This window comes from Ranitomeya imitator, chromosome 1 (assembly GCF_032444005.1).
Source record: "Ranitomeya imitator isolate aRanImi1 chromosome 1, aRanImi1.pri, whole genome shotgun sequence".
Lineage (NCBI taxonomy): Eukaryota > Metazoa > Chordata > Amphibia > Anura > Dendrobatidae > Ranitomeya > Ranitomeya imitator.
In genome coordinates this window covers 1,071,196,003-1,071,207,783 of record NC_091282.1, presented here as the reverse complement: position 1 = coordinate 1,071,207,783, position 11,781 = coordinate 1,071,196,003, and the positions used below count along the sequence as shown (strand labels likewise).

Genomic DNA, 11,781 nt, shown 5'->3' with positions numbered 1-11,781 from the left:
TGTTTGGGTGCACGGGAGAGCTCGGAAGGGAAGGAGCACTGTTTAACTTTTTTAATGCAGAATTGACTGGAATTGAGATCGGACGCCATGTCGCGTTTGGAGAGCCCTTGATGTGCCTAAACAGTGGAAACTCCCAATTCTAACTGAATCCCTAACCCAAAGACACCCCTAACCCTAATCCCAACTCTAACCATAACCCTAACCACACCCCTAACCCAAACATGCCCCTAACCCTAATCCCAACCACAACCCTAATCCCAACTACACCCCTAACCCCAACACATCCCTAACCCCAACACACCCCTAATCCCAACCCTAACCACACCCCTAACTCCAACACATCCCTAACCATAATCCCAACCATAACCACACCCCTAGCCCTGACACACCCCTAACCCTAATCCCAACTGTAAATTTAATCCCAACCCTAACCCTAACTTTAGCCCCAACACAACCCTAACTGTAGCCGTAACCCCAACCCTAACCCTAGCCCTAACCCTATCCCCAACCTTAACCCTAGCTCTAACCCTAACCATAGCCCTAACCCTAGCCCCAACCCTAACCCTAGCCTCAACCCTAACCCTAGCCTCAACCCTAACCCTAGCCCCAACTCTAACCCTAGCCCCAACCCTAACCCTAGCCCTAACCCTAACTCTAACCATAGCCCCTACCCTGGCCCTAACCCTAGCCCCAACCCTAACTCTAACCCTAGCCCCAACCCTAACCATAATGGGAAAATGGAAATAAATACATTTTTTAAATTTTATTATTTTTCCCTTTCTAAGGGAGTGATGAAGGAGGGTTTGATTTACTTTTATAGCTTTTTTAACAGATTTTTATGATTGGCAGCTGTCACACACTAAAAGACGCATTTTATTGCAAAAAAATAGTTTTTGCATCTCCACATTTTGAGAGCTATAATTTTTCCATATTTTGGTCCACAGAGTCATGTGAGGTCTTATTTTTTGCGGGATGAGTTGACATTTTCATTGGTACCATTTTCGGGCATATGACATTTTTTGATCGCTTTGTATTCCGATATTTTTAGGGAGAATGACCAAAAACCAGCAATTCAGGAATTTCTTTTGGGGGGCGTTTATACCGTTCCACGTTTGGAAAAATTGATAAAGCAGTTTTATTCTTCTAGTCAGAATGATTACAGCGATACGTCATTTATATCTTTTCTTATGTTTTGGTGCTTTTGTACGATAAAAACTATTTTATAGAAAAAATAATTATTTTTGCATCGCTTTACTCTGAGGACTTTAACTTTTTAATATTTTCACTGATAATGCTGTATGGCGGCTTTTTTGCGGGACAAGATGATGTTCTCAGCTGTACCATGGTTATTTCTATCCGTCTTTTTGATCGCGTGTTATTCCACTTTTTGTTCGTCGGTATGATAATAAAGCGTTGTTTTTTGCCTCGTTTTTTTTTTTTTTTTTTTACGGTATTGACTGAAGGGGTTAACTAGCCAGACAGTTTTATAGGTCGGGTCGTTACGGACGTGGCGATACTAAATATGTGTACTTTTAGTGTTTTTTTTTTGTTTTTTTACTATCAAGAAATGTATTTATGGGAACAATATTTTTTTTTCTTTATTTAGGATTTTTTTTTTTTTTTACATGTGTAAATATTTTTTTTTTTACTTTATAACATTGCCCCTGGGGGGGTCATCATGTTAAAGGGTCAGATCGCTGATGTAACACTTTGCAGTGCACTGTGTCAGATCAGCGATCTGACGTGCACTTCTGGAGGCTTGCAGGCGCTTGCAAGCCACCTCCCTGCAGGACCCAAAAGGAGCTCCCTGGCCATATTGGATCCGTGGTTGCAGGGAGGAGGAGGTAGGAGACCCTTGGAGCAATGTGATTACATCGCGTTGCTCCGAGGGTCTCAGGGAAGCACGCAGGGACCTCCCTCACTGCACGATGCTTCACTGTACCGCCGGAACGCTGCAATCATCTTTGATCGCAGTGTGTCGGGGGTTAATGTGCCAGGAGCGGTCCGTGAGTATGGCCGATCCACTATGACGAACTATCCCGTCACTGGGAATTAAGTCCCAGGTCACCTCGACGGGATAGTACGTCATATCGGATTAAGGGGTTAATTGAGGAGTATACATGTAATCCTATTTCTAGAATGGAAGATTCTGATTGCATATTAATTTACACATTAAGTACAGTGGGGAAAAAGTATTTAGTCAGCCACCAATTGTGCAAGTTCTCCCACTTAATAATAATAATAATAATAATAATAATAATTTTATTTAGATAGCGCCAACATATTCCGCAGCGCTTTACAAATTAAAAAGATGAGAGAGGCCTGTAATTGACATCATACTGTAGGTAGACCACAACTATGAGAGTCAAAATGAGAAAACAAATCCATGTCTGATTTGACAAGGTTTATTTTGAAAATCATGGTGGAAAATAAGCATTTGGTCATTAATGGTGATGAGCGAGTGTACTCGTTGCTCGGGTGATCTCCGAGTATTTGTGAGTGCTCAAAGATTTCGTTTTTGTCGGCGCAGCTGAATGATTTATGGCTTCTAGCCAGTTTGAGTACATGTGGGGGTTGCCTGCGTGCTACGGAATACACACATGTCTTCAAGCTGTCTAGCAGCCGCAAATCATGCAGCTGCATCAGCAATAACGAAATCTCCGACCAATCACAAATACTCGGAGACCACCCAAGCATGCTCAGGCAAACCCGAGCAATGAGTATACTTGCTCATCACTAGTCATTAACAAAAGTTCATCTCAATATTTTGTTATATATGTTTTGTTGGCAAAGACAGAGGTCAAACATTTTCTGTAAGTCTTCACAAGGTTGGCACACACTGTGGGTGGTATGTTGGCTCATTCCTCCATGCAGATCTCCTTTAGAGCAGTGATGTTTTGGGCCTGTTGCTGGGCAACATGGACTTTCAACTTCCTCCAAAGGTTTTCTATGGGGTTGAGATCTGGAGACTGGCTAGGCCACTCCAGGACCTTATATGCTTCTTACGAAGCCACTCCTTCGCTGTCATGGTGTTGTGCTTGGGATCATTATTATGCTGAAAGACCCATCCATGTTTCATCTTCAATGCCCTTGCTGATGGAAGGAGGTTTCCACTCAAAATCTCACAATACATGGCAGCATTCATCCTTTAATGTACACAGATCAGTTTTCCTGGTCCCTTTGCAGAGAAACAGCCCCAAAGTATGATGTTGCCACCCACATGCTTCATAGTGGGTATGGTGTTCTTTGAAAGAAAAAAAAAGACACGGAGGGCACCACTTCACTGTGCTAAAAGGGGTTCTCCAAGAGCATGCTGATGAACATGTATAGCAGACAAAGGAGAAATAGAGAGCATGCCCACAAAATTGGGAACACCCAAACTAGAATAGAACAATGACAATGTTTTATTAAGAATCACAAAAAAGCACATGCAAAGAAAACACAACACTCAGAACAAAAACATTTAAAAACAAACTATAAGACATAGTCTAGTCATGCCAAAACATAATGGCAATGACTGGCCCACAACTTATTCCACATAAGATGAATACAATGAGGCTCAAAAACAAATAGCAAAGATGTATTATATATATAAGCCACAAATACCCATGATATCAATGGAATCAAGCAATAGCAAGGAATCGTCTACTTATTCACAGCACCACAGGAAGGTAAAAAAAAGATATATTATGATGATAGTCATGAATTATATCCAAATGTGTGCTCTATGACGTTAATAGTTACTTAGCCCACCGAATGATCATAAGTGAATCATGGGTGCAAAGAATGAAGAGGATAGTTCCTAGGATGTCGCAGGAAAAGGCAGCCTGAGAATTAAACCAAATGGTATGACTTTACCTTCCTCTGAAGAAGCCACAGTGGTTGTGATTCACTTATGATCATTCGGTGAGCTAAGTAACTATAGTCGTCATTGAGCACACATTTGGATATAATTCATGATTATCATCATTGCCATTGCATCTAGTCATTGCCATTATATTTTGACATGACTAGACTATGTCTTATATTTTGTTTTTAAATGTTTTTATTCTGAGTGTTGTGTTTTCTTTGCATGTGCTTTTTTGTGACTCATAATAAAACATTGTCATTGTTCTATTCTAGTTTGGGTGTTTCCAATTTTGTGTCTACTATATATGGTGTTCTTTGGATGCAACTCAGCATTTTCTCCTCCAATCACTTTGTGTTTTGCTTCTACCAAACAGTTCTACCTTGGTCTCATCAGACCATATGACATTCTCCCAATACTCTTCTGGATAATCCGAATACTCTCTAGCAAACTTCAGACGGGCCTGGACATGTACTGGCTTAAGCAGGGGGACACGTCTGGCACTGCAGGATCAGACTGGCGGCGTAGTGTGTTACTGATGGTAGCCTTTTCTCTATGCAGGTCATTCACTAGGTCCTCCCGTGTGGTTCTGAGATTTTTCCTCACAATTCTTGTGATCATTTTGACCCCCCAGTGTGAGATCTTGCATGGAGCCGCAGATCGAGGGAAATTATCAGTGGTCTTATATGTCTTCCATTTTCATATTATTGCTCCCACAGTTGATTTCATCACATCAAGCTGCTTGCCTATTGCAGATTCAGTATTTTCAGCCTGGTGCAGGGCTACAATTTTGTTTCTGGTGTCCTTCGACAGCTCTTTGGTCTTCACAGTGGAGTTTGGAGTGTGACTGTGTGAGGTTGTGGACAGGTGTCTTTTATACTGATAACAAGTTCAAACAGGTGCCATTACTACAGGTAATGAGTGGAGGACAGAGGAGCCTCTTAAAGAAGAAGTTACAGGTCTGTGAGAGCCGGAAATCTTGCATGTTTTCAGGTGACCAAATATTTATTTTCCACCATAAGTTGCAAAATAAATCTTGCCAAATCAGACCAGAGGATTTTCTGGATTCGTTTTCTTAATTTTGACTCTCATAGTTGTGGTCTACCTATGATGTCAATTACAGGCCTCTCTCATCTTTTTAAGTAGGAGAACTTTTGGTGGCTGGCTAAATACTTCTTTTCCCCACTGTAAGTGAGCCATGTTTGCCTGGCAACATTGAAAGTAAATAGAAAATTGTGGATTGCTCTGATGGAGCCACTTCTTGGATAAATCAACCGGAGAGATGGTATTCACTTTTCAGCAATTTATTGCCATACAGCCCTGTGCAAAAATATTAGGCAGGTGTTGAAAAAATAATGCAAAAAAGAATTCTTAAAAAATAGAAGTGTTAGTAGTTTATTTTTTATCGAAGAGCAAACTAACTGAACAAAAGAGAAATCTACATTAACCCCTTAGTGACAGAGCTAAATTTTTTAAATCTGACCAGTGTCACTTTATGTGGTAATAACTCTGCAACGCTTCAACAAATCCCAGTGATTTTGAGATTGTTTTTTCGTGACACATTATACTTTATGATAATGGTAAATTTAGGTCAATATGTTTTGTGTTTATTTATAAAAAATATCAAAAATTTGATAAAAATGTAAAAAAATTGGCAATTTTCTAAACTTGAATGATTATCCCTTTAATCCAGATAGTCATACCACATCAAACCATTAATAAATAACATTTCCCTCCTGTCGGCTTTACATCAGCACCATTTGTAAAATGTTATTTTATTTTGTTAGCATTTTAGGAGGTTTAAAAATGTAGCAGCAATTTTTCATTTTTTCAAGGAAATTTACAAAATGTATTTTTTTAGGGACCTATCCAGGTTTGAAGTGACTTTAGGGGTTCCATATATTGGGAAACCCTCAAACATGATACCATTTTAAAAACAGCACCCCTAGACATATTGAAAACTGCTGTCAGGTAGTTTATTAACCCTTCAGGTGCTTTACAGGAATTAATGCAAAGTGACATCACAGAAATGAAAACGTGTGTTTTTACCACCTAAACGATGCTAACTTCTGAACAGGTTGCAACAGCCGACAGACTCTAAGGCTGCTGTTTGGTGGTGAATTGCCATGGCAAACATCAGGACCACAAAATCATGATCTGAGGGCACCAGTTTGGATACAGAGGAAACCCCCACACTCTGTTAACCATTTATAATGATGTAGTCACTATTGACAGCAGCATCTAAGGGGTTAACCAGATTTGGGAGGTGCAAACACTGATCTTGGCTGATACAGCAAGTTGTCAGCTATAGTGGACAGCCGACAGCTGCTGGATTGTCAACTGTATGGGGAGGCTATTCTCTTATATCTCAGGTCAGTTAAAAGACGTATTGGCGGTCATTAAGGGGTTAAATCAATATTTGCTGTGATCGCCCTTTGCTTTCAAAACAGCATCAAAGCATCAATTTTTGTCTCTACACTTGCATGTTGTGGTTCAAGGAACTCAGCAGTGAGGTAGTTTCAAACATCTCGTTAACTAACCACAGATCTGTGGAGGTAGGCTTGTACAAATCCTTCTGTCTTTTCATCTCGTACCAAACAGACTCAATAAAGTTGAGATGAGGGCTCTTCGGGGGCCATATTATCTCTTCCAGGAATTCTTGTTCTTCACAGTGAAAATAGTTCTTAATGACATTGACTGTATGCTTGGGATCGTTGTCCTGCTGCAGTATGAATTTGGAGCCAATTAGCTGTATCTCTGCTGGTATTGCATGATAGATTATCTGCCTGTATTTCTCAGCATGGAGGACTCCATTAATCCTGACCAAATTTCCAAGTCCACTTCCTGAAATGCAGCCCCAAACTTATCAGGAACCCCCACCACGCTTCACTTAACCTGCAGACACTCATTATTTTACTGCTCCCCATTCATTCGACTAACAAACTTCCTTCTGTTGCATCCAAATATTTAATATTTTGACTAATCAGTCCAGAGCACCAGCTGCCATTTTCCTTCCTACGTGTTTGTGTATTGTTGAGTCACAGCCTCATTTCCATGTTGACTTTTTTGCAGCAATTTTTCCATGAAGATTAGTTCTGGCAACACTTCTCTGAACAGTAGATGGGTGCAACTGGGTCCCACTGGTTGCTGCCATTTCTGAGCTGATGACGCTGCTGGACAGCTTCCGATTTTGAAGGGAAGTAAGCATGATGTGTCTTTCATCTACGGCACTATTTCCTTGGCCGACACACTACTGTATAAGGTGTAGTAATAACATCTACGGACCAGACATTAAGCTGTATGTTTGCCTGGCACACTGGCTAGCGTACGGTGCACCTGTTAATGCAACTTCAAGTGTATAGGGTTTGGGCAAAAAAATTATAGCCAAACTGTGCTGATTTTAAAAATCACAAGTTGCCACTTTGGAAGGAACTCTAGAATCCCAAGAAAGTTTGATAGTTGGCCATTGGATGGTGCGGTTTTGGCCTCACACTGGAAATTTTCATTCCAGTCCTGATGAAGGGGTGTGTTGGAGGCAAACTCTCCCAGTTTATTAAAAGCTGTGTGCCTCCGTGCACCTTGCCACAAATCTTATTCCAGTCATCCACTGGAGTAAGAGTTATGGGATAAGATATACCACAGCTTGCCATGAATTAGACGAGCTATGGAGTCACATCCCTGTCCCATCCAAACTCTGCCTATTTGGGTGAAGCTCTGCGAAACTGGTGTGAAAACTCCAAAAGTGGCAACATTTATGCACAACCCCAAGTTGACCAAATTTATTGCGATTTTTTAAAGCTTTTCATGCCAGAATTGTGATGTAAAAGCTTTGATGAATCAGTGTTAGGTGTTAGGAAAAAACAATCTCAGAAGTATACCAAAGTTATTAGCAAATACAGTAACACATCAGAGTGGAAAAATGGCGCAGTGTCTGGAAGATCAAAACTTGATTCGGAGGTAAGGGGTTAAAGAAAAGCTTTGCAGAGGGAAGGCTGATTTACATTGCGTGACACAGTGCCGACTAGACATTATAATTACAGGAGATGTTATTCTATTTTTGCTAAATAGAAAGAAAACATTTTCTTAAATTAATATTTATGGGAATCTCTATGGCTCTTTATTTAGCACATTGGTTAAGAATCAGATCATGAGCATGTTATGATTGAATATTTATATTCTGCTGCAAGTCAGTGATAATTTATTATCATTCATGCCATCAATTCACTTTCTCCCGGAGACATCTCTCAGAAGTCCTGTCCATCACCAGCGCAGAGCGCGAGCAAGGCTTTCTCATAGTGTCCTGAAGCAAAGTGCTGCAAAGGAAATTATAATCAGGTTAGTTTGCTTCTCACATTATTGTCATTCAGATGATTTCTGTGCAGACTGTAAAAATGACTCTCTCCATGTATTGTCAGACACTAGTAATAGTTAAAGGGGTATTCCCATCTCCAGGATCCCATCCCAATATGTAGTAGGGGTAATAACAGTAATAATAATAATATTAGCAAATGCAGCTCTGCCAAAAATTAAGAGACCCCCACATCAAAACCCTGTCATGGGCAGCCCAATCTCCAGACCTGAACCCCATTGAAAACCTCTGGAATGTAATCAAGAGGATGATGGATAGTCACAAGCCATCAAACAGAGAAGAACTGCTTGCATTTGTGGGCCAGAAGCAGAGTGAAAGACTGGTGGAAAGCATGCCAAGACGCATGAAAGCTGTGATTAAAAATCATGGTGATTCCACAAAATATTGATTTCTGAATTCTTCCTGAGTTAAAACATTAGTATTGTTATTTCTAAATGATTATGAACTTGTTTTCTTTGCATTATTTTAGGTCCAAAAGTACTGTTTTTTTTATTTTGACCATTTTATCTTTGTCAGAAAAAAAAAATTATTGCTTGGAAATTCGGAGACGTGGTCAGAAATTAATAGAATAAAAGAACCATTAAGATTTTACTCAAAAATATACATATAAAGAGAAAAATCAGACAAACTGAACATTTTGTAGTGGTATCTTAATTTTTGCCAGAGCTGTACGTCCAATTAGAAATGTAGTATAGTTTTCCTCATGTGCCAACATTGCAGGACCTTAGGTATCCATGGTTACGACCGATGATATAGTTTGCTAGTTGCTAGTGGTTGTAACCTGACATGGCGAATCAGAAAAACTGTACTACATTTCTAATTGTAGGTATTTGCTAATATTATTATTACACCTACTACATATTGGGGTAGGATCTTGAAGATGGGAATAGCCATTTAATTTAGTTATACCCCCAGCAATCACACGGTTGTCACTTAACATATGGACAGATGATAGCTTTAATACTTGCTTCAAACTTTTCAAAGGGAATATATCATTAGAAAATGGCCAATAGTATGTCATATATTGGCTCCCTGTCTTTGCTGCAAGCTCAGGAGCTGAGCCCGGATCTTTGCCGGCAGATAGCAGGGTGCTGATGTCTTGCCATGACGGCCGGGGTCTGTCTGTCGTTGACATTTATAGGAGACTGATTTTTTGTTTCTATATATTGCTGTATATAGAACAAATCATCAGCTGATCGCAGGTTCAAGTCCTCCAAGTGGATTACAAAATACAGTAAAAAGTTTTTAAAAATATGAAAAAAAAAGAAGTTCGAATCACCTCTTTTTTCTCCATGAAAAATAAAGATGTAATAAAAAGTAAAAAAATACGTATGTGTGACATCTCCACTTCGGTAAAAGTCAGATCTATCAACATCAATTAAATTGATTACGCCGTTTACCAATGAGAAAAAAATCTAAACTGTGGTGACTCAAGAGAAATGTACCGTATTTATTTTTTTATTAATTAATTTCCTTTTTTTTTCACCATTTGAAAAAAACTATGCATGTTTGGCATTACTGTAATCATAATGACCTGGAGAATAATATTGCCAGGTCATTTTTACTGTTAAATGAACACTGTAAAAACAAAAACCCAAAACCAATGGTAGTACTGCGCTTTTTTGCAATTTCTTTGCACTTGGAATTGTTTTCCCACTTTTCACATGATGAAAAGGAAGGAGTTGTTAAAACGTGCAACTTGTCTGGCAAAAACATGGCCTTACATGGCTATTTTGACATCAAAATTGAAAAGTTATGACTCTTGGAAGAAAAGCGAGGAAAAAATGAAACACAAAAAGAGAAAAGGGTTGAATCAAGTTTTTGTGTTAAATGTATTGTTTTTTTAATTTTTTGCAGGTTTTTGTTTCATATCACAATTTGTATTTAAAAAAATAAAAAAGTTGCAGTTGATCATTGTGGATATTTTAGACTTATACTCCCTGTTCTTTACAGGAGACTTTTCAGGAATTTCACTATCATCACAGGCAGGAGTACAATGACAGGTAACTCCTTTTCCCAAGTTGATAATACAGGATCCACCAATCACAATAGGCGATGTCACAGTTGACCCGGCTCCCCCTCATATCACAATGACCTCTGCACACACTCATTGGATGCTTCAAAACAAAAAAATAGGGTCTGCCAGGCAAGTGTGAAAATTGCAATATTTTGTTTATTCAGATTGTGATATGAAAAAAAGGCAAAATTTAAAAAAAATACATTTGGGAAACCTGACAGCCGATATATACAATGTCTGCTGGGAGCCGAGCCACACAGAAGACTAGTTTAATGATTCCTGCGCTCAGTGGGGTGAGTGGCAGCTGGCATTTTGAGCTATCAGTATTGTGCTAGACAGCTCAGCGGTCCAATCTGAGGCTCAGGCATGCTGGGCTGTCTGGGTGGTGAGTGACAGTCCAGTCACCCAATGAAGGCCAGGGCGTGCTGGGTTTCCTACACTTGTCTTTTGTTTGGAGTGATTCCCAGGCTATTTAGCTGGCTGGCTGCCTCTCTTCTCTGCCAGTTGTAGCTCTCTGGTCTGTGTGGCTTGTTCTCTGTGCCTTGATTTCTGACTTCTGATATTTTGTTGCTGGACCCTGGACTTTTTTATTGACTACCCGCTTCTATTAAACCTTTCACCTTGACGCACTCTGACCTTGGAATTCTGACTCTGGGCCGTGACCTGACTATACCTTTTACCTTACCCTTATGTACATGACAAACCCTCTTGGTATCTGACCCTGAACCTTTTGACAACCCAAACTTTGCAGCTTGCCCGTGAATAGTGACTAGCATCACAACTAGATTCTCCCCATCTGCATTTTTTGAGTAACAGGTCTCTCCCTATACATGCATACAGGGAGAGACATCTTACTCCAGGGTAGCAGGCGGGGAGAAGCCACCGGGGATCCCTTTGTCTCCCGTGTGGCTTGGTCCACAGCAGCTATTAAAATGTGTTTTTTTCTGCAACATCTTAGCCTTTAAGAACTAAACATATATAAGTGAAACAATACAGCGAGTGGCTGATACATGCTGTCTATGGATCGGACAACATGTATCAGCTGTCAGGTTCCCTTTAACATGAACAGCTGATTTAAACGTTTCTGATTAAACATTCCCTTTAAGCCTTACTTATAAAGATATAATGACATAACTATCAGACATCCGGAACAACCCCTTTAATTACAGAACTATCAGTATGATTTTCCTATGGTATGTCTTTCAGAGTAACTTTCACTACAATAAATTGTATATTTTATCCTGAGAGTTGTGACTGCAGAGATGACTAGAACAGCAAGTATCAATAGTGTCACACAGAGTGCACTGCCATTCAGATTAATCTAGCAGTATGGATTGTGGATTTTATATCCAGTGTAACATCTCTTTGCAAATAAAAAAGTCATGAGACATTTGGATTTCTTTGTTTGTTGCAATGTCTTGCTAATCAGATGGGAAAAAAAGGGAATTTGCAATTTTAATAGCATTTGACATTTTGTGTTATGCGATATGCTGCAAATCTGCAAAATGGCCAAATAAGATTATTACTCCTTCTGGCTAAAATATGCTG

The 11,781-nt window shown here is 39.6% G+C and overlaps 1 protein-coding gene across 1 annotated transcript in view; it reads right to left on the bottom strand.

Moving 5' to 3' along the window:
• Window positions 1-5,137: 5,137 nt before the first annotated feature.
• The window catches only part of ANXA10 (annexin A10), a 126,166-nt gene continuing 119,522 nt past the window's right edge, over window positions 5,138-11,781 (bottom strand). The window contains exon 12 of the mRNA XM_069745765.1: window positions 5,138-8,160. Within this exon, the coding sequence (XP_069601866.1) occupies window positions 8,092-8,160 (69 nt within the window). The 3' untranslated portion in view covers window positions 5,138-8,091. The remainder of the gene's footprint in view (window positions 8,161-11,781) is intronic.